The sequence below is a fragment of the Eptatretus burgeri genome, chromosome 14, assembly GCF_056783735.1.
Source record: "Eptatretus burgeri isolate ZD-2024b chromosome 14, Ebu_testis_v1, whole genome shotgun sequence".
In the NCBI taxonomy this organism is placed as follows: Eukaryota; Metazoa; Chordata; class Myxini; order Myxiniformes; family Myxinidae; genus Eptatretus; species Eptatretus burgeri.
The window spans coordinates 59,167,274-59,192,179 of record NC_140974.1 but is presented as its reverse complement, the minus strand read 5'-3'; the positions used below and the strand labels follow the sequence as shown (position 1 = coordinate 59,192,179).

At 45.7% G+C, this 24,906-nt stretch overlaps 1 protein-coding gene and 1 non-coding gene across 2 annotated transcripts; both read right to left on the bottom strand.

The window, feature by feature from the left end:
- Positions 1-2,830: 2,830 nt before the first annotated feature.
- TRNAE-CUC (transfer RNA glutamic acid (anticodon CUC)) lies at positions 2,831-2,902 on the bottom strand. Its single transcript has one exon. It is a non-coding gene; the product is annotated as a tRNA-Glu (tRNA).
- Positions 2,903-7,541: 4,639 nt separating this feature from the next.
- On the bottom strand, positions 7,542-23,299 carry LOC147013336 (NF-kappa-B inhibitor-like protein 1). The gene is made up of 4 exons (XM_085855072.1): positions 22,879-23,299; positions 13,167-13,276; positions 12,552-12,648; positions 7,542-8,430 (listed from the first exon to the last, which is right to left on the bottom strand). The coding sequence occupies exons 1-4, from the start codon at positions 23,165-23,167 to the stop codon at positions 7,892-7,894; spliced, it is 1,035 nt and encodes a 344-aa protein (XP_085711198.1). The 5' UTR covers positions 23,168-23,299; the 3' UTR covers positions 7,542-7,891.
- Positions 23,300-24,906: the final 1,607 nt, after the last annotated feature.

Below are 24,906 nucleotides of genomic sequence, written 5' to 3'. Positions count from 1 at the left end.
TCCTTCCTCCTCCTCGTCCTACCCTTCCTCCTCCTCCTCCTCCTCGTCCTACTCCTCCTCTCCTCCTCCTCCTCCTCCTACCTCTCCTCCTCCTCCTCCTCGTCTACCTTCTCTCCCTCCCTCCTCCCTCCTCCCCTACCTCCCTCCTCCTCCTCCCTCCCTCCCTCCTCCCTCCTCCTCCTTCCTACCTCTTCCTTCCTTCCTCTTCCTCCTACCCACCCTCTCCTCTCTCTCCCTACCTCCTTTCCTTTCCTCCCTCCTCATCGTTCTTCTCTTCCCTTCCCTTCCTTCCTACTTTCCTCCTCCCACTCCTTCCTTCCTCCTTCCTACCTTCCTTCCTTCCTCCTACTTTCTTCCTTTCCCTTCCTCCCTACCTCTTCCTTCTTCCTCCTCCTATTTTCTTCCTCCTTCCTTCCCTTCCTTCCTACTTCCTCTTCCCTTCCTCTCTCCTTCCCATTCTTCCTTTCCTTCCTTCTTCCTTCCTACTTTCTTCCTTCCTTCCCCTCCTTCCCCTTCCTTCCTCCTCCTCCTTCCTCTCTTCTCTTCCTTCCTTCCTCTTCCCCTTCCTCTCCTTTCCTTCCTTTCCTTCCTTCCCTTCCTACCTTTCTCTCCTTCCTTCCTCTCCTTCCTCTCCCTTCCTCCTTCCTTCCTTCCCTTCCTCCTTTCTCTTCCCTTCCTCCTTCCTCCTCACTTTCTTCCTTCCTTCCTTCCTTCCTCCTTCCTTCTTCCTTCTTCCTTCCCTCTCCTACTCTCTCTTCCTTCCTCCTTCCTCCTCCCTTCCTCCTCCCTTCCTACCTCTTTCCTCCTTCTTCCTTCCCTCCTTCCCTTCCTTCACTTTCTTCCTCCTTCCTTCCCTCCTCTTCCTCTCACTTTCCCTCCTCTTCCTTCCTCTTCCTCTCCTTCCTCCTTCCTACCTCCTCCCTCCGTTCCTCCTTCCTCCCTTCCTTCTTCCTCCTCTCCTCTCCTCCTTCCTTCCTTTCCTTCCTCTTCCTTCTCCTTCCTACCTTTCTTCCTTCCTCTTCCTTCCTTCCTTTCCTTCTACTTTCCTTCCTCTTCCTTCCTTCCTTCCTTCCTTCCTACCTTCCTTTCCTTCCTTCCTTCCTTCCTTCCTTCCCTTCCTACTTTCTTCCCTTCCTTTCTTCCTTCCTTCCTCCTACTTTTCCTCTTCCTTCCTTCCTTCCTTCTTCCTTCCTATCCTCTCTTTCCTCCTTCTTCCTTCCTCCTTCCTCCTCCTCCCTTCCTCCTCACTTTTCCTCTTCCTTCTTTCCTTCCTTCCTCCCTTCCTTCCTCATTTTCTTTTCTTCCCTTCCTTTTCCTTCCTTCCTTCCTTCCTCATTTTCCTTCTTTCCTTTCCTTCCCTTCCTTCCCTTCCTTCTCTTTCTTCTTCCTCCTTCCCTTCCTTCCTTCCTACTTCCTTCTTCCCTCCTTCCCTTCCTTCCTCTCCTTCCTACTTTCTTCCTCTTCCTCCTTCCTTCCTACTTCCTCCTTTCCTTCCTTCTTTCTTCCTCCTTCCTTCCCTCCTTCCTTCCTTCCTTCCTCCTTCCTACCTCTCCCTTCCTTCCTCCTCCTCCTCCCTTCCTACCTCTCCTCTTCCTCCCTTCCTCCTTCCTTCCTTCCTACCTCTCTCCTCCTCCTCCTCCTCCTCCTCTCCTCCTCCTCCCTCCTCCCTCCCTCCTCCTCCCTCCTCTCCCTCCTCCTCCTCCTCCTCCCCTCCTTCCTCTCCCTCCTCCTCCTCCCTCCTCCTCCTCCTTCTACCTCTCCCTCCTCCTCCTCCTCCTCCTCCCTTCCTCCTCCTCCTCCTCCCTTCCTCCCTCCCCCTCCTTCCCTCCTTTCCTCCTCCTCTCCTCCTTCCTACTTTTCCTCCCTTCCTTCCTTCCTCCTCCTCCTTCCTCCTCTTCTCCTTCCTTCCTTCCCTCCTTACCTCTCTCCCTTCCTCCTTCTCTTCTCCTTCCTCCTCCTCCTCTCCTCCTCCCTTCCTCCTTCCCTTCCTTCCTTCCTCTCCTCTCCCTCCTCCCTTCCTCCTACCTCCTCCTTCCTCCTCCTCCTCCTCCTTCCCTTCCTCCCTATTTTCCTCCTCCTCCTCCTCCTCCTTCCTCCCTCCCCCCTCACTCTCTCCTCCTCCTCCTCCTATTTTCCCTCCTTCCTACCTTTAAAAACTCTCCCTCCTCCAATCCTCCATTGTGAAAAACAACGTCACTGTGTTTTCCCTTGACCTCCTCCGAATAAATCCTCCCCTCCTCCCATCCTTCCTCCTCCTCCATTAAAACATCTGAGGGAGGACGTTATTAAAAATATAAACAAAATAAAAAGATTGAGTTCCTCTCCCTCCTCCTCCTCCTCTCCCCTCCCTCCTAAATCCACTCCTACCCTCTCTCGCCTCCCTCCTCAATACAACAATATATTTTCTCACTCTCCCTCCTAACAGCTCCTCTCCTCCTCACTCCTCCCTTATATTATAATCCTACCTCCTCCTCCTCCTCCTCCTATGTGTACCTCTCCCTCCCTCCTCCTCCTCCTCCTCCTCCTACCTCTCCCCTCCTCTCCTCCTACTCCTCCTCCTCCTGAATCTGGAGGTCGGCACTCCTCCTCCTAATACTTCCGACGTCGAGTGGTAACAAAGTGACCGATTTGTATTTTCCCGTCTTTATTTAAAATAAAAAAAACTCTGATATCCAACAAAAGGATTCATTGTGAAAACAACGTCACGTGTGTTTTGCCTTGACAGTCCGAATAAATCCGATCAAAGCAAATATGGCAAATAATCTTCGCCCATTAAAACATCTGAGGGAGAGGACGTTATTAAAAATATAAACAAAATAAAAAGATTGAGTTCCCTGACCGGGAATCGAACCCGGGCCGCGGCGGTGAGAGCGCCGAATCCTAACCACTAGACCACCAGGGAAGATATGAGGAGGTGATACTCATAAACAATACAACAATATATTTGGAGATTCTAACAGTACAAGAAGTGATGATCACTTATTATATTATAATTCTATTTACCCACTATGTGTACAATCTCTCCAATCACACTCGGTGGTGTCAAGGTTACTGGTTCGAGTGTCTTCTCTGAATCTGGGAGGTCGGCACTTTCAAACCCGACGAGTGGTAACAAAACATTTGCGCCAATCGACTTCGACAGCACCAACGTCCGTCCAACCCTCTGTCGGATGGAGCCTGTGGCTTCTGGTTGCATCATTGGTTGGGACACGGCGATGCCGCTGATGCAGTGTCCCCCTTACCAGTACACACACTGGAACTGGTACTCATTTCGCCGACCTCGGAAGGTCGATGATAGGCTGAGGCCTGACAGACTGTCAACCCCCTGGTGTATTTAATTCAGCGGCCGACGGGGCTTGAACTCATGGCGCTATGATCGCAAGCCACCACTCTAACCACTGAGTTGAACGCATGGCCCTATGATCGCAAGCCACCACTCTAACCACTGAGTTGAACTCATGGCCCTATGATCGCAAGCCACCACTCTAACCACTAAGCCAACACCAGGGTTAACTCTCTGTGAGGAGAATGTTTAGTAAATCACAGAGTATCCGTCTTCAGTGAGTGTTGATCGCAAGTTATGAGGAACTCGGCCCTATGTATTGCCACCACTTCCAGAGTTTAAATGTGTACTGAGTTGGGCCCTATTATTAACCACTGAGTTGAACTCACACGCAAGCAAACTGAGGGGTTGTCGGCAGTTGGTTCACTTGATATCTGTGGATGTCGGAATATGGATGAAGAAAACTACTCTGTATTGATTCCAGATTTAAATGTGTACATTGGGTTATTACCCATTGACACGAAGCAAAGAGTGGGGTTGTCGGCAGTTGGTTAATTAAATGTAACTTCAACATTGTAGAAGATGAACAGTGTGTGTGTGTGTGTGTGTGTGTGTGTGTGTGTGTGTGTGTGTGTGTGTGTGTGTGTGTGTGTGTGTGTGTGTGTGTGTGTGTGTTCCATTACCAACTGAAAGGACACTCGGTGGAGTGTAAACCTCTGCTCCACAATACCAGATCCACGAGAACATCTCGGGCTCGATACATTATAAAGATATCATGTTTTATTATCCTTTTTGTCCCAATCTCTCAATGGTGAAGAATCATTTGGAAAATTAAATAATTCTCGTATCCAGATCCGGATCCGGATCTTCACCAAAATCGAATCACTTTGTCCGTGTCACACACCCAACCTGCCCATCAAATTTCATCCAAATCCGTTCACAACTTTTTTGAGCTATCATGCACACACAGACGGACAAAGAAACAAGAAAATGACGTCATGCAGAGTACAATACTTGCAAAATCCACCCCCCCTTTCTCTCCAAAGGTTGCCATGGATACATGAAATTGTACATTTAATTAAGATTAAAATTGACAATGTTAATCAAAGCTGTCAATCGGATGAAAATTGATGATTTTATAAGTTTGACCTTTGACCTTTTGACCTCAAAAATACTCAGTTTCCAAATTCAGCGTTGCTCGATGCAATTGCTGCTGAATTTCCAGGTGAATCAGATGAAATTTGATGATTTGAGAAGTTTGACCTTAAGTTGACCTTTGACCTTAAAAATAGTTGGTTTCCAAATTCTGCGAAGCAATATGCAAATCTTGTTCAACTTTCAAGTCGATCGGAAGAAAAATGACAATTTTAGAAACTTGACCTCAAGATGACCTTTGACCTGAAAATCAATAGGTTTCTCAAATTGAGGTGACCTCTACAACTTAGTGAAGTTTCATGCAGATCTGTTCAGAATTTGTGACCTGTAGGTGATTGACAAAAACACAAACGGACGATAACAAAATCGACTGACCAATCAATATACTTGAAAATTTTTTAATTTTGCAAGTGACAAACAAACAGACAGACAAAAGGGTGACAAACAGTCAAAGCTCAAGTCTGTCCACAATAACCTCCTTCACCTTCGGTGGTGGAGGTAGCTGGAGAGTTAATTGAACATGATACCCCACACAGTGTTCAGGTACATAAATGTCAGAGGGCTTTGCCCATCGCAGGGTCAGGTTGTTGAAAATTCCCATGAACCACAAATCTGCAAAATTAGGGGGTGATGGGGGGAAAATATGTTTTGGGACTTCAACTTTAAAATTTGAACAAAATGTACCCTTCATGAACAGTTTTGTGCTGTTTATTTTCATGAATAAATGAATTATCAAGAACATAAAATAAAGTCTTCATTTTCTTGAGTTATTAAGATCATGAAACTTGCCTTTAATAGCAATGACGATAAACTTGATCCAATGATGCGATGGCGATGATTATGGTGACGATAAAGACGAGTTGATGGAGATGATGATGTTGGAAGGTTTGAAGGGGTTACGGTGTTGACGCCAATGTTCATTCAGTGAATAAATGTGGAAAATAGTTTGCCAACCCGCGATTATTTGAGCGATTTGACCGCAATCCGCAAACATTGCCACAATAAATTCATCACAATCGAGCGAATCCACAAACCCACGAATGGCAAGGCCCTCCTGTACTTCAATTTTAATGAAACAATGATTTTAAAGATAAGTACAGTGCAAATGAAGCAGTCTTGAACACCGAATTAAGATGAGTTGCAATTTGGGAGATGGAGGCTTTATTGATCATCAGAGAATGCAGTGTCAATCAGCATGGAACATAACTATTATGGCGGTCTCTTCTTCATCCCGATACACAGGCCAAGCCCTCTCATGCTATATAATCGATATATTGCATGGATTGAGTTCTCGCTTGAGTGCTTAAGCCACGTGGCAAGCGCTCTACAAGCTTATTGGTAATGGAACACCCCTGCAGTTTAGCAGTACTTTGGCTCTGAATTTGGAAAATCGTATGGAATATTGTCCCGGCCACAGAAGGTAATTGTTTTCATCTGCCTGCCTGCATAGCAGGCAAACAAAATTGATAATCATAACGAAAAGGAAAACAGTGTTTAGGGACGTCATAAAGGACACAAACAACAGCATGAAGAACCACATTTAACGTGTTAAATAAAGTGGTGGGAAAGATGGTGCATCTGCAGTGGTAAATTTCTCCCCAAAAAAGTCTTTCTATAAATCCTTTAAAACCTGTATTTTATTTCACCTGAACTTTATACTCAAACGCTGTCGAACACAAATCGTCTTTTTGCCACTTTCAAAAACCTCCAGATGAGCAGTACTTGGACAAAACATTACACCATCTTGACCAATCAGATTTTTCGCTCGCACTCTCAGCGTTGGGAAATATAGAGATTCAGACAAAATGGTCGCTCGAAGGAAATATAGATTATACTCCGAAATGGAAAGCAAGAGTTGAAAAGACCCTTCCCCTGCCCTTTTTCTCAAGACTGTGTGGGGTAAGGTGTTCTATGAACTCTCTACTTCGTGGAGTTTTAGAAGTCGGTGTGATGGACCAAAGAATGTAATAAGAGCGAGGATGCATTCTGCTTTTTGTCCTTTCGATTTTGAAGCGAGAGAATGAGAGCTGAATTGGGAAAACGGAGTGTCGTTACACGTTGTGAGAAGGGAGAGAACGGAAAGAAAGGAGAAACGGAAGATGCATTTATGGAGGAAAGTAGGGGGCAGGTGGGTCAAAATATCACCATCGTATGTACATAAGTACATTCGCTCCTAATATTGCTCATATTTAAAGCAGAGTATAGGTGGGGTCGAATGGATACAATACCACACATCCATCCATTGAGACCATACTCTGTGCAGAGCGTTGGTGCTGCCTAAGCAGTCTCCTTGGCTATTGGGCACAATCCTGGATGGGTCGCCACTCCGACACAGGATACCAGCAAGCTGGAACTCATTTTGCCGACCTCGGAAGGATGACAAGCAGAATCAACCCCACCTGGTATTAATTCAACATCCAATGGGGATTTGAACTCAGGATCTTCAGACCCCAAGCCCACCACCCTAACCATTAAGCCAACACCAGGCAAAATACTATCGAAGAACGAAAAATAAATTAATAAAATGCTGCTCTCCAAGTGAATAACTAAAGCAGACGTTTCCCCCCAGCCCCCCCCTCCCCTCACTGGTTTGTCCTGCCTGCGTGAAGCAAACTGGCACGTGGTACCTGACGAAATTCATAATCCCGTGGTCTTGGTTAATCGAAAAAGCATTACTTTCTCAAAAATAACTGTGAATGGTTGTGTAAATGTCATGCATGAAAGGTTCTGCAAGATGGTTTTGAGATGATTACTTGTGGTTATTTTTATTCTCGAGTATCCAGTCATAAAGTATCGTATTTCTGTGACCCTGCATTAGTGAAAATGAAGTTTTAGAATATTACAATTTCAAGCCATTCAAAATGCTCACGTGACTGGTTAAAATTTCAGCTTTGACAATGACACAGCGTTTTAGAATATCAATTTGATGATGTCACCGGTGAAGAATAAGTCATAGGGCAATACCTTATTCCATAGACTTCCCGACAAAGGTGTGCACCGACTCTGTGGCACACAGGATGGAGTGTGCAGATATCCTGGTGAAGCTGAAACCTGGGTAAAGGATTATTTTTTTTGCAATCGATAAATGACAGAACTCAAAAGGTCCATGTGAAATGTCATTGTGAATAATGGTCCAAGATTACATTTCCTCCACTTTGTATTCCTTAAATCTAATAACATGGATGAACTTGGGATATTACTTCGGTGATGGCATGAGTTGGGTGAGACAGTTCCCATGAAGCAGTCGAGTGCTCTCTGATCATGTAAAATAAAAATGAACAAAACATCAGTTTTGTAAGACTAAACATTTGAGTGATTGTATCAAAAGGAGAGTCTCACTTTAAAAAACATTCAATGAAAACAAATGTGTTTGCTTCTGCAACATGCACATGGAGTTTTATTATAAATAGCAAACAAACTGTACATTCCGACATTAAATTGCCCAACATTGGTCTATTTGACTTCGGTGGAAAGACTGTTGAGAACTTGGGACAAACTAAGGACAGTAGCCATAATCCGTTGCCGCTCGGCCTCCACAAGCGAACGACCAAGTGATCGTTCAAATCCGTCAGGGTGCCACAAAGCCTGTTCCTTTCTCAACCGTCGGCGATAAGTATCGGAGCCTGGAGGTCCGGCACCATGCAACAACACAGTGGCCATTTCGGTGGCATTCTTTCCAGGTGCTGGCCAGGGAACGTCCGAGAACCACAGTGAAGAGGTGCTATTGGCAAGGGCCGCACGGTGCTCCAAGTATGCGGTTCGTTGGCGAGCCAACCGAGCTTCTGCCAGGTGAGCAACCCGTTTCGCTTCCTCGGTTTGCAGGTGATGAAGGTGCTCGGCATGTTTTTGTGCCTCTCGCTCGCGCTCCGCTGCTCGCTCAGCCGCCTTTTGGGCTGCGAGCGAGACCTTCACAGTCGTGGAAGCACGCTGTCTTCGAATGCGGTCGACCCACTCGTCGTATGTTTCTGGCTCCAAATCATTCGTGTCATAATCTACAAGATCAACAGAGAGTGAACATTTTCTGCAGTGCACTTCACTTCAATCTGACAAAGAGGTCAAAGTGTTAGAGATAACAAGCTTGGCCCAAACAAACGTCTATGTGTTTACATTATAATTATTCTAAGAACAAAACAATTTCTTCTGTTTGTGGAACCACATTCCTGAGGCTGTTTGATCCCACTCTTCCCTCGAGGACTTCAAAAGCAGGCAGTGGTTTCACCACTACATAATGTCTAATATCCCTACCCATTATCTTTTCTACCCACATCAATTCCACTGAACCGAACCCACACCTTTCTTGCAGGTTTCCTCCCATAATTCCGATTGACCTGCTGTGAATCCGCTGCTTTTTTGTCCAGTTTCCTCATTCTCCCGTGACCCTCAATGCTGTATATAAATAAATGAAGTGGTGCTACTCTTACAAATAGAGGTTGGTTGTGTTTGCGCAGGGTGCTCAAGGTCCACCAAAAAAAAACCCTCTTCTGGTGAAACTGCTAAAATTGAGAATAACTGCTCACATCCACCCTTTCATTTCCCACCTCTGGAACAAACTCTCTTCAATCCCACTCTTCCCTCCAGGTCTTCAAAACAGCTGTTCACCATCATCTCATATGTTCCCCCATCCAAAACCATGATCTTTTCTTCCCCCGTTAATCTATCCCAAATCCACCTCCTTCAAAGTCCCTGCAGTACCATTTTGTTTACCCCGTGTTCCCCGCCCGATCCCTCTCCCTTCCACAGATCTCCTATTGTCTCTGTTCCCCACTGTTTTGTGCTTCCCTCTCCCACCCCTCTCGTCTCCTGCCTTGTTATATGATCTGTGTTAGCTTTCACACGAGCCTCGACATGGTATACAAAAATAATAAAGAAATAAAACTCCCAAACCTGCAGAAAATGTCATTGCTTCTGCATCACTATCAGAGATTTGTCGTTGTTTCATATTTTTCCCAATTATCCAAAAGATAAATCTCCCGAAAAGGGCATTCAGACAGTTTTCACTATTCAGATTCGATTTTGGTTCAGATCCGGATTCAGATCCAAGCTCTCAGTGGGATACAAAATGTAAACTGTTCAGCCTGGTGGAGGTATGAGCTCTCCCGAGTGCAGTTCTGTTTCACCGAGTGTCACTCTACGAGTGATTTTCCATGTTTGTTTGTGAACAGGACATCTCAAAAAGTTGTGGACGGATTCGGACGAAACTTTATGATTTAGGCCAATCTCGGTTTTTCAGCCGAGATGAGTCATTGTTTGTGTCCATGTGTACGATTACCTCTCATTACGAGCTTTTTGTTGTTTCTCACGCACTGTTAATTGCAGTAATCAGACCAGCATACGGGAACGAAGCTAACTTTAATAATGAATCGTCATCGAACACGAAATGACATAGGCAGATCCTGCAATACCATATCAATAAGATCTAGTAGACACACAACAGTTGATAATGGTGTCTAAACGTAAAACAATGGATAAAATTAATCGTGCCAAAAGGCAGAGAAAGGTTATAACATTGTGTGAGGAAATCGAGTTGTTAGATACGTCAGCAAGAAGTGAAAGTCTGGCACCTGTGGGCCGCCATTACCGGATCAACGAATCAACTGTGTGTTAAAAGCGCAAAAGCCAGCAAAGTTATTCTTCATTAACTTTGCTAGTTATTCTCCTGCAAGCAAAGCCCGAAAGTTTCATTCCAATCCCGTTATCTTCAAATCGAAAGGACGGGGAAAGCTCGTACTGTTTAGATCGAGGACCAAGCAGAAAAAAATGCCTTTGAGTGGACTGGTGAACGGGAGAAACCATTGTGGATTTACCAAAGTTTTCACGAGGCACCCGTGGCTGAAGGCTCCAGTTCAACCATGGCTCGTGGAACTAATCGTGACGAAGGGATTTACGTCGTTGCAGGTTTATAACGCCGGAGAGATGGGAATATTTTGGAAGAGGATGCCATCTCTTACCTACCTGTCCAAGCAGGGAAGATCTGCTCTGGATCAAGGGGGAAAAGGATCGTTTTACCCTTCTATGTGGCAATGCAGCAGCCGACTTCGTCGAGCTCCTGATGATCCAACAGCCATCACAAGTTCTACATCCACACCTTTCCAACCTCCATCCTCCCCCATAGCAGCAGCATCATCATCACGAGCTAAGTCTTGCGTTATCCATTTATGGCAGAAAACGATACGAACAGTATGCAATATGTTTACCCTCATCCACCTTGCTGTTTTGAAATAAATTTGAAAGGTAAAATTTTTGTTTTTTTTTTGTTTAATTTACACTGTATTTATTGCATTTACGTGTATATTTCAATTGTATTCATTTCTGGCTGCTGTCGATCTTCCTCGAAGTCCAGGAACCAAATCCCCGCAATATTGGAGGGTTAACTGGACGTCATCATGAAGCTGATCAAATGCAAAGCCATCATTAACTGGTAAATCAATTAATCTGAAGATGTTTCCACACCGAGGCACAGTTGTTAGTTTATTTATTAATTTTTTTAAAGTATTTATCAATTAGTTTCATCATCCCCAATCATCATCAAGGTGATGGAATCCATCATCGCCTCAGATATGAAATCCTTCCTCTTCTCCAATGGCTTGATTTCCAATCATCAATTTGGTTTCAGACCAGGTCACTTTACCCTGGATATGCTGCTTCTGCTCTCCCATCAATGGATGGAGATCCTCAATGCCAGACAGGAAATCCGAGCCGTATCCCTGGACATATCACGTGCTTTTGACACAGTCTGGCACCCTGCCCTACTCACCAAACTCTCTTCCCATGGTATTCAAGGCCATCTCCACTCATGGCTCGCAGACTTCCTCTCCTGTCGCAGTCAACGTGTGGCCCTAAATGGAGTTCTTTCATCCCCTCTTCCTGTGCAGGCTGGAGTTCCTCAAGGTAGCGTTCTGGGCCCTGTTCTTTTTCTGGTTTTCATCAATGATCTCTCGGACTCTCTGGAAAATCCTCTATTTCTCTTTGCCGACGACTCCACCCTCTGCCGTACCATCTGTCATCCCTTAGACCGGCAAGCAGCAGCTTCTTCGCTCACTGCAGATCTGGATAAAATCACAAACTGGTCCAACACGTGGAACATGTCTTTCAATCCAGACAAATCTCACACTCTCACTATGTCTCTTCGAAAGGACCGTTTACAAAACCCCCCATCCACTTTCTCAACAATCCTCTGGAAGAAGTCTTTTCTTTCAAGCTTCTAGGTCTCACTATCTGCCATGATTTTTCCTGGGAAAGTCACATTTCCAACCTCGCCTCAAAAGCCAGTTGCCGACTGGGAATCCTCCGTCGTGCCAAGTCCTTCCTCGGCCCTCTTGAGCTCCTGACCACTTACAAAGCTTTTGTCCATAGCCTGATGGAGTACTGCTCTCTCCTCTGGGCTGGTGCTCCTGCCTCCCACCTTTCTCGGCTTCACGCTGTCGAAACCAGGGCATTTAAGATCATCGGCATCTCCCGCAATGAAGCTGAGTCTTTGGGCCTCTCACTCAATCACCGCAGGTTGGTCGGTGGTCTTTCTGTCTTCTACCGACTCCTCTCCAGCCTTGCCCCCCCTGTTCTCTCTGCGATATGTCCCCACCACATTTCCACAGGGCGCTCAAGGTCCGCCAACAACCCCCTTCTGGTAAAACTACCAAAATCACGAATCACCGCTCATCTTCACTCTTTCATTCCTCTTTTTTCCCGCCTTTGGAATAAACTTCCTCACTCTATTCTTTCCCATTCTTCCCTCCAGGCTTTCAAAACAGCTGTTCACCACCACCTCTTATCTTCCCCCATCCAAATCCTCGATCTTTTCTACCCCCGATAATCCACCCAAGCCCACTTCCTTCAATTCTCCTGCTTTCCTTCCTGAAAGTCCCTGAAATGTCCATCTTCTCTTCGCCATGTTCCCCGTCCCATCCCCATCCCTCTCACTTCCACAGTTCACCTAATGTGTCTGTTCCCCACTGTTTTGTCCCTTCCACTCCCACCCCTCTTGTCTCATGCCTCCTTGCTGTGAGTTGTGTGTTAGCTCTCATACGAGCCTCGACCAAGGTATACAAAAAAAACAAAAAACAAAAAAAAAAACTACCATGAAGCGTGGGCGCGCACGCACGCACAGTGTACACACCATATTTTCCACCTTGCTCCAAAAACTCATCCTCGCACTCTGCTGCCAACTTGTGCTGCCACTCTTCATCCAGATCCTTTTGCTTTTTCACCATTGCCTATAAAGAATAAACAGGCTGTTTGAGGACAAACTATGGACGATTAGAAGAAGCAAACAGTGGGTGGCTAACGTATTGAGAAGTGAAGGTTTGTTGAAGGTCGTGAGGGGAGAGGCTTGTAAGGAAGAGTGAGGGTGGTGATGATCAACTCGACTAAATCTTGAAGACCAAGGTGCAAAAAGGGGTTTGATCTCAACGAGTGCCAAGATTGAGAAACCTACTGGAGGGCAGAGAAAAGATAGTTTGTGTTGAGAAGAAGCCATCCACTTAATAGGTATGCAAATACAGCGAAATTCTTGATAAGTCCACAAACTCGAACTCATCTACTCCCAACATTTTCTTTTACTAAAACTTTCGTGTGTGTGTGTGTGTGTGTGTGTGTGTGTGTGTGTGTGTGTGTGTGTGTGTGTGTGTGTGTGTGTGTGTGTGTGTGTGTGTGTGTGTGTGTGTGTGTGTGGTCATCCTCCCGTCCCATGCGTACGTAATAGATAGACAACTGAATACAAGAAGCAAGGTACCTTGTGTTGAAATTTCGACAGAATGTCCCTGGGGGTGAGTCCTTTTTTATCTTTCACGTCCAATGCAACGGAACTGCATTTGAGCAGCGGGATGACCAGCCGCTTGAACACTGCAATCCCCGTAAAAACAAGGCACGCGTTTAGGGGCTAAAACAAGGCACGCGTTTAGGGGTTAAAACAAGGCACGCGTTTAGGGGCTAAAACAAGGCACGCGTTTAGGGGATAAAACAAGGCACGCGTTTAGGGGATAAAACAAGGCACGCGTTTAGGGGATAAAACAAGGCACGCGTTTAGGGGATAAAACAAGGCACGCGTTTAGGGGATAAAACAAGGCACGCGTTTAGGGGATAAAACAAGGCACGCGTTTAGGGGATAAAACAAGGCACGCGTTTAGGGGATAAAACAAGGCACGCGTTTAGGGGATAAAACAAGGCACGCGTTTAGGGGATAAAACAAGGCACGCGTTTAGGGGATAAAACAAGGCACGCGTTTAGGGGATAAAACAAGGCACGCGTTTAGGGGATAAAACAAGGCACGCGTTTAGGGGATAAAACAAGGCACGCGTTTAGGGGATAAAACAAGGCACGCGTTTAGGGGATAAAACAAGGCACGCGTTTAGGGGATAAAACAAGGCACGCGTTTAGGGGATAAAACAAGGCACGCGTTTAGGGGATAAAACAAGGCACGCGTTTAGGGGATAAAACAAGGCACGCGTTTAGGGGATAAAACAAGGCACGCGTTTAGGGGATAAAACAAGGCACGCGTTTAGGGGATAAAACAAGGCACGCGTTTAGGGGATAAAACAAGGCACGCGTTTAGGGGATAAAACAAGGCACGCGTTTAGGGGATAAAACAAGGCACGCGTTTAGGGGATAAAACAAGGCACGCGTTTAGGGGATAAAACAAGGCACGCATTTAGGGGATAAAAGAGGAAACGTGTTTGTTTAGGGGATAAAAGAGGAACGTGTTTGTTTAGGGGATAAAAGAGGAACGTGTTTGTTTAGGGGATAAAAGAGGAACGTGTTTGTTTAGGGGATAAAAGAGGAACGTGTTTGTTTAGGGGATAAAAGAGGAACGTGTTTGTTTAGGGGATAAAAGAGGAACGTGTTTGTTTCGGGGATAAAAGAGGAACGTGTTTGTTTCGGGGATAAAAGAGGAACGTGTTTGTTTCGGGGACAAAAGAGGAACGTGTTTGTTTCGGGGACAAAAGAGGAACGCGTTTAGGGGACAAAAGAGGAACGCGTTTAGGGGACAAAAGAGGAACGCGTTTAGGGGATAAAAGAGGAACGCGTTTAGGGGATAAAAGAGGAACGCGTTTAGGGGATAAAAGAGGAACGTGTTTGTTTCGGGGATAAAAGAGGAACGTGTTTCGGGGACAAAAGAGGAACGCGTTTAGGGGATAAAAGAGGAACGCGTTTAGGGGATAAAAGAGGAACGCGTTTAGGGGATAAAAGAGGAACGTGTTTGTTTCGGGGACAAAAGAGGAACGCGTTTAGGGGACAAAAGAGGAACGCGTTTAGGGGACAAAAGAGGAACGTGTTTGTTTCGGGGACAAAAGAGGAACGTGTTTGTTTCGGGGACAAAAGAGGAACGTGTTTGTTTCGGGGACAAAAGAGGAACGCGTTTAGGGGACAAAAGAGGAACGCGTTTAGGGGACAAAAGAGGAACGCGTTTAGGGGATAAAAGAGGAACGTGTTTGTTTCGGGGATAAAAGAGGAACGCGTTTCGGGGACAAAAGAGGAACGCGTTTAGGGGACAAAAGAGGAACGCGTTTAGGGGACAAAAGAGGAACGCGTTTAGGGGACAAAAGGAGGAACGTGTTTGTTTCGGGGATAAAAGAGGAACGTGTTTCGGGGATAAAAGAGGAACGTGTTTAGGGGATAAAAGAGGAACGTGTTTCGGGGATAAAAGAGGAACGTGTTTCGGGGATAAAAGAGGAACGTGTTTCGGGGATAAAAGAGGAACGTGTTTCGGGGATAAAAGAGGAACGTGTTTCGGGGATAAAAGAGGAACGTGTTTCGGGGATAAAAGAGGAACGTGTTTCGGGGATAAAAGAGGAACGTGTTTCGGGGATAAAAGAGGAACGTGTTTCGGGGATAAAAGAGGAACGTGTTTCGGGGATAAAAGAGGAACGTGTTTCGGGGATAAAAGAGGAACGTGTTTCGGGGATAAAAGAGGAACGTGTTTCGGGGTTAAAAGAGGAACGTGTTTCGGGGTTAAAAGAGGAACGTGTTTAGGGGATAAAAGAGGAACGTGTTTAGGGGATATAAGAGGAACGTGTTTAGGGGATAAAAGAGGAACGCGTTTAGGGGACAAAAGAGGAACGCGTTTAGGGGACAAAAGAGGAACGCGTTTAGGGGACAAAAGAGGAACGCGTTTAGGGGACAAAAGAGGAACGCGTTTAGGGGATAAAAGAGGAACGCGTTTAGGGGATAAAAGAGGAACGTGTTTGTTTCGGGGACAAAAGAGGAACGCGTTTAGGGGATAAAAGAGGAACGTGTTTGTTTCGGGGATAAAAGAGGAACGTGTTTCGGGGACAAAAGAGGAACGCGTTTAGGGGACAAAAGAGGAACGTGTTTGTTTCGGGGATAAAAGAGGAACGTGTTTCGGGGATAAAAGAGGAACGTGTTTAGGGGATAAAAGAGGAACGTGTTTAGGGGATAAAAGAGGAACGTGTTTAGGGGATAAAAGAGGAACGTGTTTAGGGGATAAAAGAGGAACGCGTTTCGGGATAAAGAGGAACGTGTTTCGGGGATAAAGAGGAACGTGTTTCGGGGATAAAGAGGAACGTGTTTCGGGGATAAAGAGGAACGTGTTTAGGGGATAAAGAGGAACGTGTTTCGGGGATAAAAGAGGAACGTGTTTCGGGGATAAAAGAGGAACGTGTTTCGGGATAAAGAGGAACGTGTTTCGGGGATAAAGAGGAACGTGTTTCGGGGATAAAAGAGGAACGTGTTTCGGGGATAAAAGAGGAACGTGTTTCGGGGATAAAAGAGGAACGTGTTTCGGGGATAAAAGAGGAACGTGTTTAGGGGATAAAAGAGGAACGTGTTTGTTTAGGGGATAAAAGAGGAACGTGTTTAGGGGATAAAAGAGGAACGTGTTTCGGGGATAAAAGAGGAACGTGTTTCGGGGATAAAAGAGGAACGTGTTTCGGGGATAAAAGAGGAACGTGTTTCGGGGATAAAAGAGGAACGTGTTTCGGGGTTAAAACAGGAACGTGTTTAGGGGATAAAAGAGGAACGTGTTTAGGGGATATAAGAGGAACGTGTTTAGGGGATAAAAGAGGAACGTGTTTAGGGGATAAAAGAGGAACGTGTTTAGGGGATAAAAGAGGAACGTGTTTAGGGGATAAAAGAGGAACGTGTTTAGGGGATAAAAGAGGAACGTGTTCGTTTCGGGGATAAAAGAGGAACGTGTTCGTTTCGGGGATAAAAGAGGAACGTGTTCGTTTCGGGGATAAAAGAGGAACGTGTTCGTTTCGGGGATAAAAGAGGAACGTGTTTGTTTCGGGGATAAAAGAGGAACGTGTTTGTTTCGGGGATAAAGGAGGAACGTGTTTGTTGCGGGGATAAAAGAGGAACGTGTTTGTTTCGGGGATAAAAGAGGAACGCGTTTAGGGGATAAAAGAGGAACGTGTTTAGGGGATAAAAGAGGAACGTGTTTGGGGGATAAAAGAGGAACGTGTTTCGGGGATAAAAGAGGAACGCGTTTCGGGGATAAAAGAGGAACGCGTTTCGGGGGATAAAAGAGGAACGCGTTTCGGGGGATAAAAGAGGAACGTGTTTCGGGGGATAAAAGAGGAACGTGTTTCGGGGGATAAAAGAGGAACGTGTTTCGGGGGATAAAAGAGGAACGTGTTTAGGGGATAAAAGAGGAACGTGTTTAGGGGATAAAAGAGGAACATATTTAAGGGGATAAAAGAGGAACGTATTTCGGGGATAAAAGAGGAACGTATTTTGGGGATAAAAGAGGAACGTGTTTAGGGGATAAAAGAGGAACGTATTTCGGGGATAAAAGAGGAACGTATTTTGGGGATAAAAGAGGAACGCATTTTGGGGATAAAAGAGGAACGTATCAATTCCATTTTACTTCAGCAATAAATAAATAAACAAGTGGTGCCAGGCACTACCGGATTTAGCGGTGGCCAGGTGGGGCCATGGCCCCGGGGCCCTCCACAATTTAGATGACATTTTGAAAATCCCTTGAAAATGTGCTTCAAAGTTTTATTGTCGGTGAATGAAGATTGTAAACTCTTTGCAAGGATATCTTTTCAAAATTGTCAGTCATTGTGAGGGTCCTTTTCAAGTCGTTTCTTCCACGGTCCACAGAACGTTTCCAACGTGGTCAAAAATTCCCGGTGCAAGCCTCGGGCATTGGGGGCCCGCATTCGGATCCTTTTTTGGATCGATCATGGATGCTTCAGATGGTTGAGCGTGACCAACTAACGGCACTGCCCGCCAGAGCCCAGCAAGCACAGACGGAATACAGAGGTCCAGCCAGAGGAGAGGTGAAAAGGTGAAAGTCGACGTGGTAAAATTAGGCCAGGCCAGCACAGCACACGGCCGGCAGGGATAGTATTGTACACTGAAACTACGGCTGGCAGGGAACGCATTCAGTACCCTGCTTATTGGCGTGCACAGCTATCTATGCTCCAGGTGTGTGAAACATACTTGTTAGAAAGTCTTTGCTGTTTCACCATATGTATGAACGTTTGGTACTCTTGTGCCCATGAATACCATGTTGGTGTAGTGCAAGCCTGTAATTCTTACTTTCTTGGCGTTTTCCCACCGGATATGGTGAGAGCTTCCCGTTTGTCGGTTGGTGTAAGTGAACCGTCGCCATATTGTCTTTGCTCGCTGAGCGAGACTTTCGTTATTTGTGCCATTATATTAACTAGTACGTGCCCGTTAAAAAAAAAAAAATTCCAACTGCGAGCAACAAACAACAACCACACAGGCAGTTTCTTCGCTCTCGCGTGCCCGTACGTGCGTGGCGCGGAAGTTCGCATATCACAGTTACGATGATTCGCAATTTAGGTTTTAATGGCCAATTATTCAATTAGCGCCAACGTATGTTGCCTTTTCGCAATGTCATCGCAAGGAAAAAGAAAAGGAGAACAGAAAAGAAAAAAAAAATTACTTCCTTGGTCGGAGCATACCAGCACTCTGATGTCACCAAAATTTATGCACCGTCTCATATGAAAACAATCACAACTTGCGGCATTGTGTTTATCTATAAATGCACGTCAGAAATTGAGAAATTATTAGAATACACGAAGTCATCATTATCCGGAAGCCCGTACGTTGTAACCAGAAATGGGGAACGCGGCTGGGCTTCCCTTCCCCATCGGCCACGCCCACGCAACGTGTCCTGTCATTGCTTTGGTAAATAAATGGCCATAACTTGGGAAGCACTTGCCCGATCAATATCAAACCTTGAAAAGGCACATCCTCCGGGCCCCAGCAATATATCTGGCAAGTTTCAATTAGATCGGACCAGTGGTTGTCGAGAAACAGCGGTCACTCACGCGGTCGGTCTCTCTCTCTCTCTCTCTCTCACACACACACACACACACACACACACACACACACACACACACACACACACACACACACACACACACACACACACACACACACACACACACACACACACACACACACACACACACACACACACACACACACACACACACACACACACACACACACACACACACACACACACACACACACACACACACACACACACACACACACCTGGAATTGTAGATAGATAAACATTGTGCAGAAAGGGAACTTCGGTGTCTCGTCTCATCCAAAGCGTTTGATCACGGTATTTTCCTGGATCCGCTGTTCATCGTTATCCTCCGTATTAGCAGACTTACCGTAGGTTACCAGAACCTCCTTTTCAATACTTGTTGTTTGTGATTCCGGTACGTCCCACGTGCAGTCTGACAATATCTCAGTTACTCGGTACCTACCAGCTGCAGAAGCCACAATGAGCGGTTTTGGTGACGACAGGCACAAATCCAGGGCTCCACGGAAATATGACAGTGGTGCTCAAAAGCGGAAACGTTCCAAGGAAAAAGATGAAAGACACAAGGCCGTCGTCGACAAGACCCAGAAAATCTCAGTTTTTCATTCCTGCACAAACAGGCGATTCGTCCATGACAGAGGCTGGAACACCAACAGAGACAGAACAAGCGGATTTGGCAACGCAACCCCGGCGTCAAGATTTGCCCAACATCTCAGAAGGTTCCACCGATGAAGAGCATGCATCAGATGAAGAAGCGAGAGATATACTGACTGCTCGTGGGCCTGGCTTTGCCAATGACATTGGATGTTGGCCTCCTGAGCGACTGTCGTCAGAGATGATCGACGTCTGGTCATCACGAAATTTGGAGCCCCTGCAGAATTCCACTGGTCCCTTTGATTCATCCATACAGTTCGTTGAAGGTAGGAAGCACTGCTGCTCCAAGAATCTTTTTTACCGTAGACTACAAAACGGAGAGTCCGTGAAAAGGTCCTGGCTTTGCTTCTCCATATCAACCGGAAAACTGTACTGCATCGCTTGCAAGCTATTTGGAGGCGCTACTGCCCTGGGCGGGGAAGGATTCAATGATTGGAAGCATGCCAGTCGTTCTATCGAGGTGCATGAGCGTTCGCATGTACATTGTGCGAATATCATCCGCAGGTCGTGTGGACACTGAACTTGTCAAACAGGTGAGTGAGATTGTGTCCTATTGGAGGGAGGTGCTGAAACGAAGTGTGAGCATGATATCGTTTTTGGCTGAGCGTGGTCTGGCGTTCCGTGGATCGGATGAAATTGTTGGGTCACGGACCAATGGTAACTCCCTTGGTCCTTGGTTTAATGGAATTACTTGTGGAATACGATCCATTTTTGGCACAGCACATTCAGAAATATGCCAACCAAGGTAGTGGCTACATCAACTACTTATCATCTATGCCATTTGAAGAGTTAGTCTCCATCATCGGAAAATCTGTTCTGGATAACATCGTCGCTCGTGTGAAAGAGGCAAAATACTTCTCTGTGTCAGTCGATTCTACTCCTGACATAAGCCACATCGACCAGCTCACAGTTATTCTACGATACATCGAGAACGAGGCTCCAGTGGAGCGTTTCATGACCTTTCTGAGCAACACAGGACACACTGGACTCCAGCAAGCGATGGCATTACTGGATTTTCTGAAAGCCACTGGATTGGACATCGCTAACTGCCGAGGACAGTCTTACGATAACGTATCTAATACGAGTGGCCGATACAACGGGATGCAGGGAATGATCAAACAGTAGAACCCTCTCGCAATATTTGTGCCATGCGTGACGCACTCACTGAACTTAGTCGGTCAGTCGGCCATGGGATGCTGTAGACCTGCAGCAGCATTCTTTGAATTCGTGGAACAAGTGTATGTATTTTTTACAGCTTCCACGTCACGCTACGCCAGATTATTTGATGCCCTGAAAGCCAAAGGTCTGCAAGTACCAAAGCGCCTCAGCGACACTTGCTGGTCGGCTCATTCTCATGCAACCCGAGCTCTTGTAGACGGTTACAGCGAAATCATGGATGTCCTCGATGAAATCGCAAACGATGAACAACTGAATAGTGAAACGAGAAACACCGCCGAGACACTTCACCAAACGATGTGCACGCTCGAGATTGGGTTCTATGCTGGTTTCTGGTCTACTGTCCTTGGTAGATTTGATCGTACGAGTAAAACCCTTCAGTCACAAGCTACCGATCTCAACACAGCCGTGCAGCTCCTCAAGTCACTGGCGAGCTTCGTGCAGTCATTACGCGATCAGTTTGATACATTAGTTGTTGACGGAGTGGAGCGCTCAGGTACGGAGGAATTCACTCGCGGATCGTGTAGACGAAAGCGTAATGTCCGCCTCGCTCCCTTGGACTACGGACACACTCCAAAAGTAGAACTAGACACCAAGGACTCCTTTCGCATCAGTGGATACGTTGCAGTGATTGACGTACTGCTGTCGCAGTTGGAAAAGCGTACAAATGCTTACAGCGAGATGAGTGACAGATTTGGATTCCTGCGTGCTCTTGTTCAACTCGAAGTGGAGCATATTCGAGAGTCATGCTCGAAGCTTGTCGAGCTGTATCGGGAAGATATATCACCTGACCTCACAGAAGAAATGATTCAGTTTCAAGCCATGATGGAGTCAGAGCCAGCCTTGGGCCGTACTGAACTCGAGATGTACAGTTTTCTTATCGAGTGAAAACTCACCGATACTTTCCCAAACGTGGAAGTGCTGCTTCGGATTTACCTCTCACTGATGGTGTCGAATTGCTCCGGGGAGTGCTTGTTTTCAAAACTCAAGCTTATCAAGAACCATCTTCGCTCCACGATGGGGCAGCAGAGACTGGTCAATCTGACCATCATTTCAACCGAATCCGATGTGCTCAATTCCATGCAGGTTGACAGTATCCTCTCCGAGTTCGCTGCCGCAAAGGCGCGCAGGAAGCTTGTCCATTGATTAAGGCACCGTGTGTATGTTCATTGATGTGGATGACACTGCCGTATATTTGCGGTCACTGGAAGTCGGCTATTGATCACCATTTCGGATTTCTCTTGTCCAGAGGGTTTTTAGAAGTTAGAAGATTTTTAGTCAAAGTTCGTCGTATGATTAATGACAGCGCGTCGTTTGTTATTTTCTTATATTGGTCCATCTCTATCTCTTGCAGCAACAGCATTTTTGTGATTTGATTTTAGAATGAGCTCAGAGAAAAGTCATCAGCTCATAGATAAGTCACCAGCCATATCAATAATAATCCGTCCATCTTGTGAGATTTAATTGTAATTTGTGAACATGTATGCCAAATCATTCCTAATCAGGATCTGCCAAATCTATAGATACAAGTTCAGTTGTTGATGAAAAAACAGTTATAATTTAAGTTGTTGATTAATCTCCAAATTTGGGGGCCCCCCACAATCATTGTGCCCACAGCCCCCCACATGGTAAATCCGGCCCTGGTGCCAGGCACAACAAATCCCGCCCATTTAAGGCATAAAGTTATTTTGGGGATCAAATTTAAATTTGATACATCCTTAACCAGAATGTTGATTATAAGGAATAGAATAAGGAATATTTTAGTCTTTAGTTTGAAGTCAATTAAACCATTTTTGACGAAGTTATGACCGTAAAATGATTTTGACATTTCAAGGCCACGTAAGGTCAAAGGTCATGGTGTCAAATGAAAGCCATTAAAAGACTTGATATATGTCTTCCATAGTAAACGCGCATATTCCTAACCTTTTTTTGGTTTAAAATGGGAAATTTGTAATTTTGACCGATGACCATGACGCCCAAAACTTCGGACCCTACCGATCTTCACAAATATGAATTTTTCACTCTAGGAGTGGGTAGGATTATAAGTGACAAATAGAATAAGGTTTACTATAAGCTTAGTTTGAAGTAAATCAGATCATTTTTGACAGTTATGAGCGAAAAACGATTTTGATCTTTTTGTGACCTTGACCTTTGATCCAATTGGACCCAAAAGTTAATGGGGTCGTCTCAGGTTCATTGCCCACCTGTGGATTAAATTTGATAGTTTGCTAAAGCCGTTTCGCCGTAAAGTTGCTAACGGACAGACAAACAAACCGGACGATTACAATATCCCGCTCCCTCCCTCCAGGGGGCTCGATAATAAAAACCCAAGAGTCCTCACCTTTATCTCCACCAGCGGCTGCGTGCCAGGCCGCGGCGTGACACGGAGTGTCTCCATTAGGACTAGGCCGCGCCGGGTCCGCCCCGGCACGCAACAGGGCCCGCACCGCTCGAGCATTGCCCTTAGCGCAGGCCGCCATCAACGGAGAACGACCGGGATCGCGGGACGTCGCTCCCGCCCCGCTTTCCCTCACAAGGCCCGGGTGCCGGCGCAGGAGCGCGCGCAGCTTGTGCGTCTGATCCGTGTCGATGTATCGCAACAGCCGCTCCCGCGGTTTCCGAGCCGGCATGTTTCCACCACGACGAACACCTCGGGTGAACTTTAAGGTTCTTTCCGCTTTACGACTGCAGAGAAGAAATTACCACACTGAGGAAAAAAACATCGGCTGACAGAGCGTCGCCGACCGTCTTACACCGGAACCGGAAATACGTCACGATAAAAAATGAATACGCTCAACAAATTCAGACCTGAAAATGACCACGACCTCCTTAGTTTTTATTTTATTGCATCCGCCTTCTGTATTTATACGTCTTCTTCATATTCTACTTAATTTATCCCCTTCTTTGCTTTCTACTTATTTTTTACTGCTCTCCTTCATCTTTGTTCTTCTTCTTCTTCTTCTTCACATTATTTCTTCTTCTTCTTCATTAACGTCACTGAATGCTGTTTTTTTATAAAGTTAATATTAATGTCATTTATTGTTGTTATTGCTGCCTTTCTCTTCAATTATTTCTCCAACAAGTTGCCCGTGCCTGCACGGGATTTTAAATGGGTAGGGATGAAGGAGGCAAAAATACAAATGGCATCTTCCGTCATTGAGCCGGCTAGCCAGGAGCAACAATTCCCATTTATTGCCACATCTGATGCAATTCAAATGCTCTAATGGTGGCGAGGTGCTCCATTCGAAACATTTTGTTCGATATATGGAGCTTTTTGATGCCTAGGGTCCATAATAAAAAAAAATTGTATTGGTGTCAAAGCCAGTGACCAATTGCAAACAAATAGTTGGAAGATTTGAGCTGGTTTTGTGTGGGTTCGATTCCCGGCCCGACTATAACGTGCATGTTACGTCAAATCACTAGGTCCGCCGGCCTTCAGAGGGAAGGGGATATTAAGCCGGCTGTCTCTTCCGCTCACATTACCTTGTGATCGTGAAAGATCTTGTGAAGGAAAAGGAGCAGGCCATTGCGTGTCGGTGTCCTGATCAAATTCCACATTCCTGTCCTCGTGTGCACTGTATCAGCGGCACTGCAAATTCTTCCACATTTGCGTACGGTACTTAAAATATTATTCCATGATAATCATATAAGATGTATATTCATGCTCTGCCCATGTCTTGCCTCATGCATATTTATGCTCTGGCCATGTGTCGCGTCATCTGTGCTGGGAGCGGTGCGGGTTTGGCTCCTCCCCGTCTGCCGGATCGGTGGTTGTGCGTGGAGAAAGCACGGTTTTTACTCTCGCACTTGGAGTGTTTTAAAAATTAAGTAAAAGATTTAAACCTCTCAGTGTTGGTAAGCTGCTTGGAGCATTCTTTTTTCGAATAATCGGGACACGGAGGCTGTCCCAGGATGCCGAGATAACACTTATGAACCAGTGATGGGATTTTGACCAAACTTGATACAAGTATGGATAATGATGTAAAGATGAACTGATAAGATTATGGGGTCAAGAGGTCAGGGTCATGTCCTGTAAAAACGTGATATTTGAGAACAAGCAGAAGGTATTTAAATCAAACTTGGTACATGTATGTGTAATGATGTAATAATGTAGACGGAGGCATATCGGTCGATGTCACGACGTCGAAGAGTGCTGTTCGAGTTTGTATCCAATATGGCATGCATTTCTTGTGTAAACTGACAGGTAAGGAACTATTTATTACATACACGCTTGGCTTCAGAATGGTGGAAGGGGAAAATGCTGCCATATGTGCCTACGGAATAAATAGTCCTTAGACCTCCAGACTTTCCCACAAGCATAGGTACGCAAACAATCCTTGATGCTGTCGAGCCAGGGTTTGAATCTCAA

Coding starts and splice junctions, on each gene's coding strand:
- LOC147013336 (XM_085855072.1), bottom strand. CDS start 23,167: ATGCCGGCTCGGAAACCGCGGGAGCGGCTGTTGCGATACATCGACACG. Junction 13,277..22,878: donor AGCCGCTGGTGGAGATAAAG/GTGAGGACTCTT, acceptor CGGGGATTGCAG/TGTTCAAGCGGCTGGTCATC. Junction 12,649..13,166: donor TGTCGAAATTTCAACACAAG/GTACCTTGCTTC, acceptor TATTCTTTATAG/GCAATGGTGAAAAAGCAAAA.